An 18,491-nucleotide genomic window follows, 5' to 3' on the forward strand; every position below is an offset into this window, starting at 1 on the left:
TGGGTCGGACCGCTCGTTTATTTAAAATAAAATAAATATTCATATTATTAAAAAAATTATGATAATTAAGATAAAAGTATGATGATTTTAAAGAAATATAACAATAGTATAAGAAAGTATCTATATTTAATATTTCTTACTTTAAATAAATATTTTATTTTAATAAATACTTAAAAGTAGAGTTAAAAGAATAAAAAAGTGGTGGTGGCTTGGTTGGTAGTATGTTAATATGAAAAGCAAGAGGTCATGAGTTCAAATCCTTACACAACCAACCAATTTTTACATTAAATAGGAAACCCATAAAAACCCATAGAACCGGCCGGTTTAATGAAATTTTGCTTAAAACCGGCCGATTCAAAGCTGCCATTTCGGTTTTAGGCGAACCGGACCGGACTTGGTGCCGGTTCCCGGTCCAACCGGTGGAACCGGCCGGTCCGGTCCGGTTCTGATAACAATGATTTTAAGACGACTGCTCGTTGCCCGTATAGAAATGTTTTCATACTCATAGAACAATGTTTCGTAAGTCAATTGCATAAACAATATAGCGATTTTTATTGCACATGTTGAGATTTTATTTCTGTACAAATAAAACATTGTTCTTCAAGTACGAAAATATTTCGTGCCTAGTTGACTGAACACACATACAGTCGACTGAAATGTATATGCGGTCGACTAAAATGAACATGCAATCAACTGAAATATACATGCTATTGACTGATTCAAAGAACAATGTTTCGTAATTATTTTCCTAGTAGGAAAACATTTTGTAGGGGCGTAGTAGTAGGGGTCCCTCCCTCCCTCTCTCTCTCTCAAAAAAAAAAATTATACGACAAGAGTACAAGGTAAAATGCATAAGAAAATGAATATTAGATCATAAATAATTGGATCTCCCATACTACACAGAGGAATAGAGGTGAAAAATAAAATAGTAGCTATCCGAAATTCCGATCAAAATCCTCTGCCGTTACGCATGGACCCCGGTAAACAAGGAAAAGATCCTCGTGCTCTGTGAACCAATCACGAAGTCGGGCCACCAAATTAGACCAATAATCCAGGCCGAGGAAGACAAGCGGCACCAACCAATCCAGCGAAGCCAAGAAAGGCGCCAAGGAGCCAATCAATCTAGCTAGTAGCATACCAGGAGCCGACCAATTCGGCATGCCAGGGAAGGCACCTGCAACAAGAGAACAAAAGAGGGAGAGGCCGAGATGTTTCGAGTGCAGCCCCCTCTATCATCCACAATCAGTTCGGATCCCACCAGGCCTAATTGGGCCGAATCCAAACTGACGCGATCCAGGTCGTGTCCTACTCTGTTATTATTTAGATGACATGGACTACTCTGTTATTGTATTTATTTTTAATAAATTATATAATTTAATATATGCCATGCTCTAGCTCGGTCACTATCTATAGTCTTTCTGACAAACTGACAAGAGCTCGTGCGCTGCAGCTTTGTGTAACATGAATATTAGATCATGCTCCATTTTGCAACTGCAACTGATGCACCCACTATTCACTTCTGGATGGGGGTTGAAGAATTCTAATTCCGTTAACTCGCCATTCCGCGCTGTCTTTCCTTCACGTATGTGTTTAGTTTTGCTTCCCAGATCCAGGAAAGAGTTTGGAATTGGAACCACTCAGCCTTCAATGTCACCCATGCACCATTCGTCAAGGAAAATCTCCCATCAAGCAGGGCATGTGCCGTCGCAACTTCCCATCTGACCCTGAATGAATTACAGCACATCAGAATGCTGCTGACAGGAGACGCCACGCCGTATTCCTTGAGTTTCTCCAACCAACTCTTATCTGAACTCGGTGATTACCACTCTGTTCATCCATTTAAGGCAAAAACTACTTCTCTGAGATGAGATATCAACGGTCATCGAGTCCTGTGCGATCTCGAACTTTTCCTCAGCTCATTTACCAATGCAGTGTAAGAAGCATAGTCTTGAACGACCCCCTTCTCATTCCTTATTAGTTTATCAAAATTGATCGAGTTTCCATGCTTGCGCTGCCCTTCTAATAAAATGTTGTACGTAATGTCATCAGGGACCACCCCTACATTCAGCATAGCATCCAAGAGCATACCGGCATTCTTCATCTGACCCTGCTTGCAAAATCCATTCATGAGCGCATTATATGTCACGACTCCCGGTTTATGCCCGTCACGCTGCATCTCCTTGAGTATCTTCATGCCCATCCTACTGTCACCCTTCTTGCAGAACCCGTCAATCACCATAGTGTACGTTGCATTGTCAGGCTCTATCCCGGCCTTTAGCATCTCTCTAAGCGTTCTTTCAGCATCCACAATTTGGCCTTCTCTACAGAGCCCAGATATAAGGGCTGTAAATGCCACGTGATCGAATTCAATCCCTTCCCCGACCATTTGCTGCCCATACTTCAAGGCAGATTCTATGTCTCCCTCTCTGCAGCAACCATCAATAAGAGTGGTGTATGTGATCTTGTCGGGCTTCAATCCCATTACAATCATTTCGCCGACAAGCTTCCTTGCCGATTTTAGGTCTCCCGCCCTGCAATGGCCATTGATGAGCGTATTGTAAGTAACTAGATCAGGACCCAGACCAGCCCTCAGCATTTGCTGATAAATGTCGAGAGCAAAGGGGATCCGACCATTCTTGCAGTGCCCATCAATCAGAGCAGTGAACGTAACGTCACTTGGGGCTAAATCTCTGTCGCGCATTTCTTGGAACAGCTGGTTTGCGTCGTCCAGCCTGCTCTCCTTGCACATACCACTGATCAAGCCAGTGAAGGTGAACACATCGGGGCACACTCCCCTCTCCTCCATAACTCCCTTTAATCTGAGAGCCTCCTCGAGATCTCCAGCTCTACAATATCCGCTGATCAAAGTGTTGAAACTAACGGCAGTAGGAGCCAGACCCCACTCCGCCATTCCATCAAACAGAATCTGGGCGTTCTTGGTCTTACCCACTTTGCAGAATCTATGCATCAGAAGATTGAAAGAGTAGACACTGGGTGGATACCCAGAGTCCAGGATCTCCTTATGAAACTCGGACGCTGCTTCAGGGGAGCTAGTCTTCAACATCCGATCGAGCAAGTGCCTGCAAGCCCGAAACGGGATCGGGAGGTTGTGCTTTTTCGACAGCCTGAAGGACTGAATCGCATCGGGCAGGAGACCGAAATCCGTGTAGGCGACGATCAACGCTTCGAATACGAAAGCGGAGCGAGGAGGACTGGAGGGGGATCGGGGTCTGGAGCGGAGAAGGGAGTGAAAGAGTGAGGAAGCGGAGTTGTTGCCCTTGCGGGAGACGAGGAAGTTGAGGAGGGACTGGGCATGAGGGAACATCAGGTGAGAGGAGAGGGAATGGGCCATGGTGCAGTAAGTGAGAGGGGAGAGGCGAACAGTGGGGTGAGAGGATGAGGAGAGGTAGTTGAGGAAGGAGAGAAGAGAGAAGGGCGGGAGGTTGTGAGGATTGAGGTTGATGAGATCGATGATGTGGTGAGGGGTGAGGGAAGGGAGAAGCTTCAGCAGGGAGTGGGAGTGGGAGTAGGAGGGGGAGGGCAGGGCCAGGAGGGGGTCAGCCTCAGCCACAGAGAAGGAAGTCTTGATGGCCTCTGAGAGCGCAGAGAGTGTGGCCGGGTCTTCTTCTTGATGTTGATGGGCGGGAGACGGCGGGCCGTACCAGGTGGTGTAGAAGACGAAGTTAGTGGAGCACCAGCTCTTAAAGTTATTATGGGAGAGAGCACCAGCACCTAAGCTAGCACTAGCTCTTGACGCCATGGGCGACGACATTGGATTGGATTTGGACGGGGGGAGCTGTGCCTGTGCTGCCGGGGATTGAGTATTGAGTCGAACGGGAAGTGAGGGAGATAGGGAGACAGAAAGAGAAAGAGAGGGTTGATGATGTTGAGGTATCTAATTGGCTTATTATAATGCCGGCGGCAGAAGGAAACATCCGCTATGTATGTAAGTAGGGAAAATTGCAATCGTACAAAAAAAAAAATGTTTTGAAAAGCTACACAATTGATATGATTTTTTTTTAGAGGTATAAAATGTTTGAAAAACATAATAATCAAGTACATTCCTTCAAAGTTTTGTTTGCGTGGCAGATGATGTGTCATGTGTCATCTGACATGGCAGATGAAATGGACCAAATTGTACATGAATGACGAGTGGCGGAAAAAATCATGACGTGGCAGTGTAAGGGTTTTAGAGACGTAACTTGTTAGTTCAAAATATTTTGCATACTGTAACTTGTTAGTACATAGTGTAACTTATTAATACGAAATGTTTTGCATAGTGCAACTTGTTAGTACAAAATATTTCTCATTATAACTAGTTAGTGCAATGCCTTGTGAGAAATTGTGTCATTGTTACGGGGTTCACATAGAGTTTGAGGAAGAATTATTATGGCAAATTAAAGTTGTGTCCATGTGCTTCAAATGGATTAAAATTGGAATTGAAACTATAGGAGTTCGAGGGACAATTAGGCAATAAGGTTGCAATAACAATAATTAATCAGATTAAAGCTATTGACATATAATGTAACTTTTTGGTACAGAAAATTTTAAAGGTGGTACGAAATATTTTAATTACTATAATTTGTTAGTACAAAATGTTTCGCACCGTAAGTAGTTAGTCTAACAATTCTGTCATTATTACACAAGTTGTCATAACATCTGAGGAAGAATTATTGTGGCAAATTAAAGTTGTGTCCATGTGCTTGAAATGGATTAAAACTAGAATTGAAATTGTAGGAGTTTGATAGGAATAATTGGACGATAAGGTTGCAATAATAATAAGTAATCAGATTAAAGCTATTGACATACATACAGTCTTCAAAACTGTAGCAGTTTGACGATCGCAATTCAACTCAACTCATCTGCACCAGAGATTTTAGTGCGTCCTGTCCGTCACTCACAGTCACAGTTGCATGAAATTACAGTACTGTGCTAGGGTGGAGGAGCTACCTACCTGCCCTCTCCTGTCATTTTTTTTTTTTTTTTGTTTAAACAAAATATTTTCTTATTTATATTTATTATAATTTATAGGCCGTGGGCACTCCTCCTGAAAACTGTCGAATTATCCACGACGACATCTTCACTCCTTCCACAAATCACTGCCCGTCTTCTCCACAACCAAAGACCGATTGATCTCTTCTCCTCCCGCTTGATGCTCATGCTATTATTATTGCTGCTCGTGATGCTTTCTGGGGATGATAATGATGATGACGACGGCAACGAACAGTTGTTTCTCTGCCGATGATGGTGACCTCCCACGTCGACGACGAAACTGCTCTGGAAATAATCGGAGGTGGTGTCACTGGCCGTCGTTTGCACTCGATATGAATCGAGTAAAGAATTAGCTGCGTGGACTGGATCACTCGGCGCCAATAACTGCGGCCCAGAGTTTGACATCGTAATCTCAGGATCAGGAACAACGACTGCATGTTGGTGTTGGTGTTGGTGTTGGTGTTCTTCCTTGGCCATGGCCATTCTTCTGATAGCTTCGATCCTGTAACGAGAAGGCTGGTACACTCTGCGAGTCCTCGTGATGTCATACTCTCTGGTTGGCGGCTTATTGATCCCTTGAGATCCTGACCCTTGTTGGTACCAAGCCCAAGCAGCAGCTCTGATCAAAGCTACCTCATCGGGGGCGCTCCCTCTGGCTCTTCTTCTTCCAGTAAATATGGAATTGAGAGGGAAGAACGGAGAAGAGAAGAAAGAAGAAGAAGTAGAAGGCATGAGCAGATAGAACAAAAAAGAGAGGCAATAATAACTAATTAAGGTGTTGGCTCGGGGAATTTTGGGATACTTGGGAGTAGATTATATACACAAATGTACGAACGAACTAGAGTTGCACTGCACGCACAACAAACTTGAAAATAACAAAGTTGGTACCCGTTGCTATGCTATTGCTATTGTTATTGCTATTGCTATTGCTAGCTACCAAGCAAATAACATTATTAACAACAGCAGCAGCAGCCTCGGCTGAACTGAAACAACCCTCCCTACCCTATCTTCTTTCCGGTGGTTCGTTTCTCTCTCCTTTTTTTTTTTTTCCCTTTCAATTAAAAAAGGGAAAGGAATTTTCTGGGCACTTGCCTCGTACCCTACCGGGGAAAGACACAAAAAAAAAAAAAGGGAAAGGAAAGGTTGGAACTTTGTGACTTGTGGGAGGCGTTGTCGTCATTGAATAGGGTCGGTCATTCAATTAGCATGGGATTGGCCCCATATATGTTTACAGGATGGATTTTAATGTTAGGTGGAAATTACATGGTCTTTCTTTGGCTTTGGCTATGGGGGACCACTTTATCATGCAAGTATTATATATCATATACATACTTTGCCAAACGCAGCACCACACAAGTGTGTGTTGGTTCTTCTGCTAACTTGTCTACTATAACATTGCAAAAAACGGGGGGAAGCCAACAAATGGAATTAAGGAATTCCTCTCCTCTTTTCAGTCTTGTTATTATGCATCTTTCTTTTTGTCACTGTCATAGTTTACCTTTTATTTCGGCTTAGATGGGCTTTCTGCCTGTGAACGATATTCTCCCACACCATCTCTCCATCTCAAGCCAAAATCCGCTGCTCACCACTCACCCCACCTATCCATTTCCACTGGCACACCCGACCATATATTTACTCAATCTAATCAACTAATCGATTACCAGAGTGCGGTAAAACCAAGTAGTTTGTTTGCTTTGGATAAAAGATTAACCCCCACCCCTCACTAAGGGGAGGGGAAAAAAAAAAAAAAGATCCAAATTCAACGTCTTCCTTCGGGAGTTTTTGCGGCTTCGGGATCAAGTTAATGGGATTCCGTCTTTAACCATAACCAGAGCAACTGACTGCAATCATAAACTTACCAAGGAAGCCCCACTCTAATAGCAGGCGCAGCGCCCAATTACTCTATCTGGGGACGACAATCTCATGTCAAGCCTTCCAAATAACTCTCACTCAACAGGAGGACAAAACTACACTTCCCAATAAGATTCTTATTCAGTCTCTCATCATTAAAATTCCATAATGCCATGACACGTTCAGCAAAGGCAGCAGAGAAGGCTCTCTATGAAAGCATGGTGCTGCAGTGCAGTAGATATTCCTCATTCCAGAATCACCATGTCGAATCCAAACCTAACTAGGAAGTAACATCTAAATTTAAGCATCTTACTAGCAACAAAAGAGCAGGCAGAGATGATCACGCTTTTTTTCCGTGACCCCGACTTGCAGAAACTTCACTTTCGACATGATTGATCTCATCTTTCAGCTCTTTCACTGTGACTTTCCGAGAATGCCTCCTACCTTGGGCACCATCAGTTAACAAGCTCAGCAGATGCTTCAGACATTTCAGATACTCGGTCCTCACTTCAACAGAATCTGAAATTGAACTCTCACGTTCAAACTGCATGCACAACACCAGATAATCAATGAAGACTCATTTAGGTTGTACTTAAATCGTGTTTTAACTTTGACAATTCAGAGGACTTCGTCAGGCCCAGTAGGGCACAGATGAAAGCGAACTTAAAAATGGGAGAGTTTTAAGGAAAATAACACCCAGCCTGGTGGCACACAGGCTCATGGGAAGACAACATCAACAAATTGTAAACAAATAGTCAACAAACTAATGTCTACCTCTTTGTAAGCATCAATGCATCTCAAAAGTGCATTTTCAGCTCCAGCAGCACCTGAACTGTCCTGATTAGATCAAAAAACAAAAAATAACCGTCCTCTCGAGTAGCAGCAGAAAAGTACACTCTTTACCAATTGTAATACGATATCTTAAACAACCGAAACAGCAGCACCAGCAGCCGGAATAATCAGACATTCCAACCGTGGGCAGTGTCGTTGTGTATTCATATGCTCCTAACATTGCATCTCAAGGGGAGGGGAGGGGGAGAGTGCGATGCAGAACTTCCTTTATCTGCATGATTTAAATTCTTCCTAAGCTGTAAACTGATCCCAGAAAAAAGGAAAATAATTATAGTAATCAGAGTAGAGCCCCGACCCCATGCTGAGTACAGATACATGCTGTGTATCCATATGCTCCTAACATTGCATCTCAAGAAAAGAACAAAAGTGCGATGCAGAACTTCCTTATCTGCATGATTTCAGTCCTTCCTATGCTGTAAACTGATCCCAGAAAAGGGAAAATAATTATAATAATCAGAGCAACCCCATGCTGAGTACAGATACACGATGAATATCAGCACAAATCACTAAAATCGACAGACAGATCCACATCGTAAATGAACAACTCCATAAACAGCATTCACAGACAAGAATCATTAAGACATATTTCTCCAGGAGGAGGGCATAAACACTGACCCTTGAATCTTGCAATTCCATTCTATTAATCTCCAACAGCCCTAATGCATCAAGCGCTTGCATCTGCAGAAAACATCTTACAAGATTGAAACTCTCACATGACACACATATTAAATGCTGCGGTCACCAAGCTTGAAAGCACAAAATGCCCAGAAATTAGGTAAATAACAGTTTAAAGGCGGACACCACTTGATAATAATAATAATAATAAGCTTATAAAAAAGACGAGGTATACAATGAAGAAACAAACCAGAATGATCATTGCTATGCGCGCATTCCTTCTACTCTCTGCAGAATCTTCCTTTCTGAATAAGGTTTTCTGTTTCATCAATTTTATCAGGACTTGCTGCGAGATCCTGGAAGGGTAATAAACAGTGGGTGACTACAAAATATAAATTCCTTGAGCCCTTAAAATTCCAAAACATTGATCATGTTTCTTTTTTTGTTTTCTCAAAATAGGTATTCCACTTTGGTGGGAGATAATCAATAACAATTACACACAACTCAATTTTTTGTAAAAAGAACATGCACTTAAAAAACAAAAGCAACAAGGACATCTTAATTTTGTTATTACTTACACATATCCAACAGACTCCTGTTCTGATGGAACCTTTCTCAGCTGTTATCGCCTTCAAAAAATTTCTCTGGTTTTTCACTCCTTATATATAAGATGTTATAGCAGCTTTCAGCCAACGGGCTCAATACAGTCAGCCTCAATTGAGAAACCATTATACAAGCTGAGATGGAGGACTTGTTTTATGCTTTCTCCGATGTGAATTTTAATAAACTTGAGAAACACAGACACTCAAAAAATCGCTTTTCAGTGACCAAACACTGAATTAGAAAATAACATCCTACTGCCTGGCAACAAGTAGAAATAGAAACCAAGGATAGGCCTTAAGAACCTTATACAATTCTCCAAGAAATCTTTTGCCTTTTCAAGCTGAATGGTAGCATCTGATGCACTTCTGCTCCTTAGCTGGTTGGAGTATAACATTGCCACTCTAGCAAGATGAAGCATGTTTGCCCCAGTCTGTCCAAATAGAAGAAGAGTTAGCCTTATTATAATAGCATGACGTCTTTTGTTCTTCCTCTTTTGAGTTAACACTGTTTCTCTGTTGTTTTTAGTCTTTATTTATCAATACAGGTGCTTCACAATTCCAAAACAAGAGCAGCCGCTACAAAGATTTTCGATGGAACCGTAGAACTTAAAAACCACTGGTCCGATTATAGACTATTTACACTTGGAACCATACAAGAAAAAGATTTCCAAATGAGGGTAGCATGAATAAGAAAATAAATAAGACCATTTTCAAGTGCAACAATATCTTAAAGATGAGGTTAGCATGAACCTGTATATGGTATTCTGGCAGCAATTTTTTCCGTGCATCGAGGCATCTGCCAGAAAATTCTAAATAAAGATGTTAAGAACAACCAGAATCAGTATTACTGGTCACGAATCAACTGTTGATTCACCTCTCAAGAAGTTCGTGTGCTTCTCTTAACTTCCCAGCTGACTGTAAAGTCAGTGCGAGCCCTTCAGCAGCCATTACCGTGTCCAATGAGTCCCATCCCTGTCTTGAAAAGATATACAAAGTAAGTAGTCCATGATGAGGTAAGGTAAAGATGAATCAAATACGCCTTACAAAGACAGTATTTTGAGCAGCTTCCAAGAGATGCGAATAATGCTAGAAGAGTGAGAAAGCATTATTTTCCTCGTAAATATGAAATAGTGCGTAAGAGCCGCGCCACTAGATTCCTACAATGTCAGCTCATTAAGAAACTTGATAATACAATCATGCACACGAATTGGCATTCAAATGTACCACTATAATTACCTGTAGGTGCATGAGTAAGTTTCAGCATATTTTTAACAATCCTTGATAAGGTGAAATGTCCAAGATCCAGGTTCCACGTAAGATTGGACAACAAAATTAAGGTGACACTTTGGCAGAGCAGCAATTGAAAGACCAGAGAGATGGGATCAAACCTTTACTAATTCCAATGCATGAAGAATCTTTCTCTGGACATTCTCAGCATCTACTGGACGGCTGGACTTCAGATACAACTAAAAGACACAGAACAAAAGCATGAGATTTAACAAAGCAAGACTTTGAGCTGACCAACCACAGCAGAAATCACACGGATTAAAAAAACTTGATCATCACAGTACTGCTGAGCTGAGGCAGCTCAAAGAAATATCAAAGTAGAGATCTTTCTGATCATAAACTAAAAATTCCGGAGTAATGTCTTTTAACCAGATATTTGAAATTTTGATTAATGTTCATAACTGGAATGTTAAAATCTTGTCAATCTATACAAGATATGAAGTCATCATAAATAGGATCCTAAGATCCACACGCAAACCAGAAAACTGGGCAGGTTAAATCAGAAGTGGCACCTGAGCAAGATGGCGCAATCTCCTCATATATAAATTAGATTGTCCATGACCACCTTCCTTCATTGCATTAACCCAGATAAGGAGAGTCAGAGCATCAAAATCCAAAACAGCAGACAGTCCTTACTCCTTAATAGCATACATCTCTTACCTCTAATATCCTGATAGAATCAACAATAAGTGCTTCAGACTCCTTTTCTTTGCCTTGTAGATGTAGTACCTGCTACGATGAGATGGCTCATATATGTCATTCAGCACACAACACCCGTATGACTGATCTCAGTGTATATGCAAAGCATTCAAGCAAATTTAAACTCTACCTTGCCAAGATGGTACATGGTATCCGCATAGTCTGGATGACTATGTCCCAAAACACGCCCTTTTATCTGAACAACAGAAAGGCAATTATGAGTTAAGATTCGCGAGGCATACAATGTGTATACTGAGTAAAGAGTATTGACAACTGAGAGGGTACAAAATTTTTGGTGGAGGATATTCAGCTTAGGGATTAGAGACAAATATGTACCTTTAAAGCTCGCTGCCGGCAAATCCCCCCAGAAAACAAGAAAAGAAAAATTACAAGAATGTAAGAATTAGTAGATTAGAAGCATACCATAGATAAAACCTGAGGAGTGAGAGAAGTATACCTGATAGCAGGAACAAGCATCTTCCAATTTCCTTTGCACAAGATAAAGCTGACCGAGATTGTGGAAGGCAACTCCAACTCTGAAAAAGACCCAAAGTTAGAAAATTAGTTCACTCAGAAACTGTACAATCTCGATAGCTGATGGATGAGAAGGGGAAGCGGAAGCCATAAGTCTATAAGAAAATAAGGCTTTCATTATAGGATCATCCTCCTCCAATGCCCGGTCATTTTTAATGGACCTATCCGTAGCTTACACTCATTTGGTATAATAACGGTCAACGTGAAAAATTTGGCAGGGTCACAGGCTCCACCTATCCTTAAAAAAAGAAGGGTCCAAGTAGGAAATTCTAATATACTTCACCAACCACTTAGATATCTAATAAGTCATAGAATAGGAAATAAGAATCTTTTACAAGTAAAATCTACAGCTTATCATTCTCATTGCATGTATATTCTCAAATTCTTCTGCCAGCTCATGTGATCTTAATTATGCAAAGTACCTGCTCTAGCCCTTAATCAAAAACTAAGGGCTGAGACAATTCACTATTCTCATCTTTCACTTACATATAAATCAAGATTTAGAGTTTAGCTCACTCCTAGATATAACTGTGTGCACCTAACCAGTGAGAGAATGAAAAGAGAAAAATATGCATCAAGTGAATACCGTATATCCTCGGGACCAAATGAATCCTCTAATATGTTAATAGCCTCCAATTGAAGTGGTTCTGCTTTGTCAAATGCTTTCATAACTCTGTACAGCTCAGCCTGACAAAAGAACATTTGAAACACAAAGAACTGCACCTCAGAATTCCCACACAGGAAACTACAGACAAGATAGATTCAAAAGTAAGTTAGACCTTTCACTAAATCTTCCCCCAAAAAAAAAAAGACACAAAGGCAAATAAGACTCTGGAACTATTTATCATGGATAAACCTCGAAAAACAAATGAAATTAGGTGCCCACGCTTATGGAATTTTCGTTATCTACACACACAAAAGGAAACATCAATGGTGTAAAATGGATGATATTGAAGCAGCATTCCAGGAAGCTTTATTCTACAACTTCACAGCATATGGAGATGAAGACGCAAAAAAGGTCATGATTTAATAGGAATGATTGGTGGACCCACGAGATTGTTGCATGCTGATGCAACATGCGCATCTCTTTCTCCAAAACCTTCTTTAGCTTCTCGTAATGCAGAGAGGAAGAATTTTTCAGCATCTGAAAGCTTTCCCTAAAAGAAGAAGAATGAGAAATAATCTAAATCACAGACTGGAAAATTAAGAGAATGAGCAGAGAGAGTTTATTAAAAGGAAAAAATGGAGCTTGCCTTTTGAAATGAATCTCTCCCATTATCCGTGAATATCCTCCACTTCATTGTGTGTTCATTTGATATGACCGCATCATCATCAACCCTGCGTAGTCCGGCAACCTCAGCATCTTCTGGATCAGTCAAAGAACTCGACTCTACGGAATTTCCTTCCGCAAAGACCGGGTCTGAACACGTCCCTAGTAACATTGCTGCCACTGTGAATTTTCCCCGTGTCAATTTCAAGTTACATAGACAAAGAAATGAGCCGTTAAAATGCTGCCAAGTAACTGCGCATCTAACAAATCCCCTGTGAAAATGCCTGATGATGCCTACATCGGAGGATAGGCAATACCTACATTCAGTTGATGATCCACGGATGGGTAACTCAGGAGCAGTAGGCGCCATTACTGAATTACATGCCTATTACTTGTGACTTCCCAATTAATACACCCAAAAATCTGTAGAGCATGCAATATCCGTGATATAGGAATCCTGGGAAGTAAATGGGCCCAGAGAGACCGACTAGCAAGAGTAATCTGAAACTCCCGCCATGGGGAACAGAAAAGGATCGGACGGTGGAATTAGAGAAGCAGCCATCAGAGGAAACGAGAGGAGACTTTACCAGCCTGTGCGTACAACATGAACCAGAGAGAGACATCGCCACTACTCTTTCTCCAAGTGAAACCTCGACCGCTACATGAGTTCCTCACATTGGCTGCAAGGAATGTGATGTCACAGAAGGGCTGATGAGGACAGTAAACAGTGAGAGCAGATATCAAAAGGAAACAGAGCACCGGCTGTGTAATATATATATTTGTTCTCTCTCAATCTCATACAGATCAATAATATGTACGGAAGAAGCAGCCAGCTGGGTAGTTCCTTCCACGGTGTTGTGAAGAATCATCAAAAGAGTGGAATATGAAGTTGGCAATTTTATCAATGAGCAGATGTATCCATCCACACCAATTGCTTAACACACTGAATAAAGCCCAAAGCCGCACGAGGCAGCATCAGTAAAAAAGATTGGAATACTGAGTCAGAGAAGGATCCACATGCTTTGCTTTGCTTTCAGAGTACCATTATTTAGCTGCTGTCTGCTAGGAGTACATACAATAGTACTAGTAGTAGGGAAAAGAATGGTACATAACATACGGGGAAGGGGAGGAGGGAGAGGCGCCAAGTTGGTGGATGCTGCTGCCGTGACCGAGGACGAGGTGGCAGTGGCAGTGGCAGTGATGGTTCCAGTTGCAGTTCCAGGAGGAAAACGAATTCTTCTTCGAAGAACATCAGAAACGGATGCCCGCAGATACATTTCCGGGCCAATCGGGGGCGGTGAAGAGCAGCTCAGCTGCGTGTGTGCGCGCGCGCGCGCGCTCGTGGCAAGTGGCTAGAGGAGTGAGCTAAGCTCAGGGTCAAGGTCAAGGTCAAGCTCACTCCGTCGCTCAATCGGAGCACGGCGGCGCTGCCTCTGCCTCTACGCGTGGGCTGAGTTCGTCGGTCCGTTCTGTGAATTGTGATCGGTCGTCGTTCGTTTCCCACTCACTCCCGCCGTCTCCGATCTGATCTGATGTGATGTGACTTCCTTTCCTTTGGGCCCGGACCAATTTTCACATTGTAGCCCAATCCAATCCAATACCATCTTGATTTTGGGCCCCTTCTTTTCTCTTCTGTTCTCTTATAAGTCACATTGTATGCCGTTTAGTTTTATAATTTTTTTTTACTCCACTCCATTTAATTTCACTTATTTTCAATTCAACGACACAATTATTACTTTTTTCTATTTTTTTAACCATTCATTTAATTTTTAATATTAAATTCTCTCAATTATTTATTATTTTTCTCACAATTCAACGACATAGTTATTATTTTCTCTCAACTATTTATTATTTTTTCACATTTTTTCTCATAATTCAACGATACAATCATTACAAACCAATTAAAACCAAAACTCAACTCAACTCAACTCTAAAATCAAACACAATATACCATTCAACAATCCCATCCCCCCTCTGTTTCTCTTTTTTTTTCTCGTCCCCGGATTTGTCAGTTGATTAATAACGTGAACTTTGGATGTTTCATAACACCTGTTATGTGACTGGTTGTCCAAGAAATGAAAAACTTCTCCAGAAGACATGTTCACTTTGATTTTACAACTACAAACATGAATTATGCGTTTGGTTTCAGAGTTAAAGTAACTTTGATTTTGATTGTGAAAAATGACAAATGATTGTATAGTGTGTTGAATTAAAATTAAAGTCAAAATTTTTGTGATTTTAACTGCGAAACTAAACGGAGCAGAAAGTTTTCGGAGGGATGCATTGCAACTTGACCCACTACCCTGGTCCCCTACAATTTGCGAGCGGGCGAGCAGCAGTCAATGAATTGAATAGAAATGTACTCGGGGGACATAGAGAGAGACATGCTGATCGATCGTACCATTCCAATCTGGCTAAACCATTTTATGATGCGACGAGGTGAGGAAAATACAAATAGTAGCTAACCAAGCCAGCTGCTTGTATCTATAATATTATATAAAGCCCCTTTCGTGTCACTTTTTTTTTATTTTTCAAAATGTCCATGATACATTCTCTCTAATTAGTTACAATTAGCTTTGCGCGGGAGTTTACGTATTGTAGTTGTAGTCAGTATTTTTTAAATATTTTCTTATTTCAATTTTTCCAAAAATATTACGTGTTCTTATTTTTCATTCGAAATGTTTTATTGTATTTGGTTAGTATCTTCACCAAAAAGAAATTCCTCATTTGATGGAAAAACACACAAAGATATTTTAAAAAGTAATTTTTACAGATCTTAGTTCAAAGATAAAAATGGGGTAATTACCCATGAAAATTGTTAATGTCACTATCTTCATCGAGTAAAATTCCTCGGAGAATTCACCGAAAAAATAAAATTCCTCGGACAACACAATAACAATAACAAATTTATTTTTTTTTTGTTTTATGGTAATTATGTACCTAACAATATATGCAATGTATCATTAATTAAGGGAAATGCTTTCTATATATCTTTCGGAATACTTACTTATCAAGAAAAGGAAAAACCAAAGAAGAATCAAAACAGACAAAATAAAAATAAAAATACAAAAGGCCACGTCTATGAAGTCTACAAGCCACGGGGAGGGAGCGCCTTGCAGGAGAAAATCTCGACGCTATCACGATCTCAACTCGCTCTACTAATATCCGCTTTGCCTCCAGGCTCACGAATTTCCTGAACGGAACCATCCTCATAGATAATCTTGTTCTTAAAAGCCAAAGGGGGACCCATGACGATCAAACCACGAAGTGATGCTATTTTGTTCACCACAGCAAACGTCTTTATCATTGCCAATTGGAGGATAATGTGATGGATGGACACCATGGGAGTACCTCGTGATAAGGAGATCACAGTTCAATCAAGAAAGAATAAATCAAACGTACACTGTGGTTTCTATTGGACTTGTCTAAATAACCTGTCTCGATAGTCCAGGAGCAATAATAGCACAATGCTCGTGATTGAGGCGCCAAATGCATAAGAAAGACGTAATAAGGAGAGATGGACTCACCCCACCCTCCTCCAGTTAGGGAGTAAAGTCAAGCATATATTATAGTGGGGGGGAGAGAGTCCGTGATACATTCATTCCCTTTGAAATATTTGTTCCAAATTACCGACTATAAGGACTACCTGGCAATGCAAAAGACCTGTTTTCGACTGCAGAAGGAAACCGCACATGTTCAATAATCAGTCATTACAACCAACTATAGGTGCGGCAAAGCATATAGAAGAGATACATTTCTACAAAGCAATAGAGCATACACTCTCGTGCTGGAACTCATGCTTCTAAAGGACACACAAACCCAACAGCAATCAACCGATCAATCTCGAAAAACTCATCTTAATGTTAATTGAGCACAGACAGACACGAAGTTCGAGCTCAGGCACGTGGTTTAAATTCAAGTCGTCGTAATTGACCTCCTCAACACAGTCCTAAGATCAATCCCAACCTTTTCCTATTCCCCTCCTATATCAGGTTCTCCATATAACAGAGTCTAGGACAGAGTAAAAGGGAAACGTAGGCGGGGAGCAGACCGACGTCAATGGCGGCAACTCAAGCATGCCACCTGGAGCTTATGGGAATGAGCGAGGTCTCTGGACGCTCCTGAATCCTTGCTCAGCCCAAGCGAGCGAACATCTAGGATCTCGAAGCGATCCAAGCCAACGGAGTTGTCTCTGAAAATGGAGATTGTCGAGGACCAGGGTCTCATGGCCAGAGAGAGAGGGAGCAGGCGTGTTCCTGGAGGCCGAGGAGCGGCGGCACCGCTGGGGGGGACGGCGACGCGGGCGTAGAAAGAAAGGAAGGTGTGAAGAAGATGGAGCGGAGAGGAAGAAGACAGAGAGTCTGACATGTTAATGTATGTATTATATTCGAAAGAGGAACGGAATGTGATGGGTTTCTATTGGATTTGAGACTGAGAGAAGTCCCGATTCTTCCTTTTTCTTCGTCCTGGAAATTGTAAGAGAGAGTATTTATCTTTTGGGATAGATCCATAGAAGAAAATGAGAAGTCCGTATGACCGTGGGTTAATGACGAGATCAGCTATAAATTGTTTTACCACAAGCTGAGAATTTCCAAAATTTTATATAGAGTAATATGTGTGTTTGATTTTAGAGTTAAGTAGAGTTGAATTTTAATTTTAATTAATTTGTAATGATTGTATTGTTGAATTGTAGAAACAGTGATGAGTAGTCGAGATAATTTAATATTAAAAATTAAATTAAATAGTTAAAAAAATTGAAAAGAAAATGAAAAAAATAATAATTATGTTGTTGAATTGGAGTTAAGTGGAATTGACTTAAAAATTAATTGTAAAACCAAACGAAAGCTTCATGTTTGGTTTTACGGTCGGTTTTTAAAATTTTAACTATAACTTTAACCATACTCATTACACAACAACACCACAATTATTACTCTTTCCCATTTTCTTTAATTTTTTTAATTATTCAATTCAATTTTTAATACTAAATTCTCTCAACTATTCATTATTTTTTTACATTTTTATCATAATTCAATAACATAATCATTACAATCCAATTAAAATCAAAACTCAACTCTACTTAACTCTAAAACCAAATATACACTACTCTATAGACTCTACTTATCCGCTTTTATATATTATATGTAGATATATATATTATTATATTTTAAACAATTTTTAAGTTCATTTTCCCGTAACTCCACCTTCCACTCTCTATTTTTCTCATCCTTCTCCTTTGTTATCTTATTTCTTTTCCTAATCATTTGTCTCTCTCTCTTTCTCTGTTTGTTTTTTTATTTATTTACCGAAGCGAAGCGCAACCTGGGTCTAGATGGCAGGCAACAGTGCCGCAAAGAACTGTGAATGAAGCAAGAAAGCAAGCGAGCTGAGCAATGCTTTGGCTCGCTTCTTTCCTTCCACTATTACTAACCATAATTACAAAAAAAAATCATAAATTTCTCTACTTCATTCCATTCTCCATCAATTCAACAGTCATTTTTTTTCTCATCTCTTATTTAATAATAAATTTTTACGCATACTTTTTCATCACCATCATTATAACCACACTTAAATAAATAAACAAATATATATATATATATATATTTGGAATGGTAATGGAGTGAAACTCTCATTATAACTCTCAAATCTAAACTCCATTACCAAACACCATATATAACTCTCCAAAACTAAACTCTCAAATCTTTCTTAATACATTATTTTATTTAGCGAATATATATATATATATATATATATATGTGTGCAATGACGACAGCTTTGTTTTGCTTGCCCAG

The 18,491-nt window shown here is 40.3% G+C and overlaps 3 protein-coding genes across 13 annotated transcripts; all 3 read right to left on the bottom strand.

Moving 5' to 3' along the window:
- Window positions 1-689: 689 nt before the first annotated feature.
- Window positions 690-3,910, bottom strand: LOC116209513 (putative pentatricopeptide repeat-containing protein At1g09680). The gene has a single exon (XM_031543167.1). It carries the CDS (start codon window positions 3,770-3,772, stop codon window positions 1,880-1,882), a length of 1,893 nt encoding a protein of 630 aa, XP_031399027.1. The 5' UTR covers window positions 3,773-3,910; the 3' UTR covers window positions 690-1,879.
- Window positions 3,911-5,025: 1,115 nt separating this feature from the next.
- LOC116207767 lies at window positions 5,026-5,724 on the bottom strand. Its single transcript, XM_031540856.1, has one exon. It carries the CDS (start codon window positions 5,722-5,724, stop codon window positions 5,026-5,028), a length of 699 nt encoding a protein of 232 aa, XP_031396716.1.
- A 1,212-nt stretch (window positions 5,725-6,936) lies between these two features.
- On the bottom strand, window positions 6,937-14,232 carry LOC116207909. 11 transcript variants are annotated; one of them, XR_004156984.1, is made up of 19 exons: window positions 13,820-14,232; window positions 13,290-13,382; window positions 12,686-12,882; window positions 12,485-12,589; window positions 12,019-12,119; window positions 11,356-11,434; window positions 11,235-11,246; window positions 11,029-11,094; window positions 10,860-10,928; window positions 10,712-10,768; window positions 10,301-10,378; window positions 9,787-9,884; window positions 9,663-9,708; window positions 9,216-9,343; window positions 8,561-8,666; window positions 8,311-8,373; window positions 7,991-8,115; window positions 7,618-7,906; window positions 6,943-7,387 (listed from the first exon to the last, which is right to left on the bottom strand). XR_004156984.1 is itself a non-coding variant. In XM_031541024.1 (18 exons), exons 1-18 carry the CDS (start codon window positions 13,977-13,979, stop codon window positions 7,184-7,186), a joined length of 1,707 nt encoding a protein of 568 aa, XP_031396884.1. In that variant the 5' UTR covers window positions 13,980-14,227; the 3' UTR covers window positions 6,937-7,183. The 11 variants fall into 11 exon arrangements, 7 of the variants coding, with proteins under 7 accessions (XP_031396884.1, XP_031396883.1, XP_031396889.1 ...); XM_031541024.1 differs by lacking the exon at window positions 7,991-8,115 and having other exon boundaries at window positions 6,937-7,387; window positions 7,618-7,680; window positions 12,686-12,864; window positions 13,820-14,227; XM_031541023.1 differs by lacking the exon at window positions 7,991-8,115 and having other exon boundaries at window positions 6,937-7,387; window positions 7,618-7,680; window positions 13,820-14,226.
- Between the last annotated feature and the right edge of the window lie 4,259 nt (window positions 14,233-18,491).

Source organism: Punica granatum, chromosome 5 (assembly GCF_007655135.1).
Source record: "Punica granatum isolate Tunisia-2019 chromosome 5, ASM765513v2, whole genome shotgun sequence".
Classification (NCBI taxonomy): Eukaryota; Viridiplantae; Streptophyta; class Magnoliopsida; order Myrtales; family Lythraceae; genus Punica; species Punica granatum.

Excerpts from the sequence above, each read along its gene's own strand:
- LOC116209513 (XM_031543167.1), bottom strand. The coding sequence starts at position 3,772 with ATGTCGTCGCCCATGGCGTCAAGAGCTAGTGCTAGCTTAGGTGCTGGT.
- LOC116207767 (XM_031540856.1), bottom strand. The coding sequence starts at position 5,724 with ATGCCTTCTACTTCTTCTTCTTTCTTCTCTTCTCCGTTCTTCCCTCTC.
- LOC116207909 (XM_031541023.1), bottom strand. The coding sequence starts at position 13,979 with ATGTATCTGCGGGCATCCGTTTCTGATGTTCTTCGAAGAAGAATTCGT. Across the intron at positions 13,383-13,819 it reads TCTCCCTCCTCCCCTTCCCC|CCAATGTGAGGAACTCATGT; the intron begins GTATGTTATGTA and ends CATTCCTTGCAG. Across the intron at positions 9,885-10,300 it reads ATGCATTGGAATTAGTAAAG|GGATGGGACTCATTGGACAC; the intron begins GTTTGATCCCAT and ends TTTTCAAGACAG.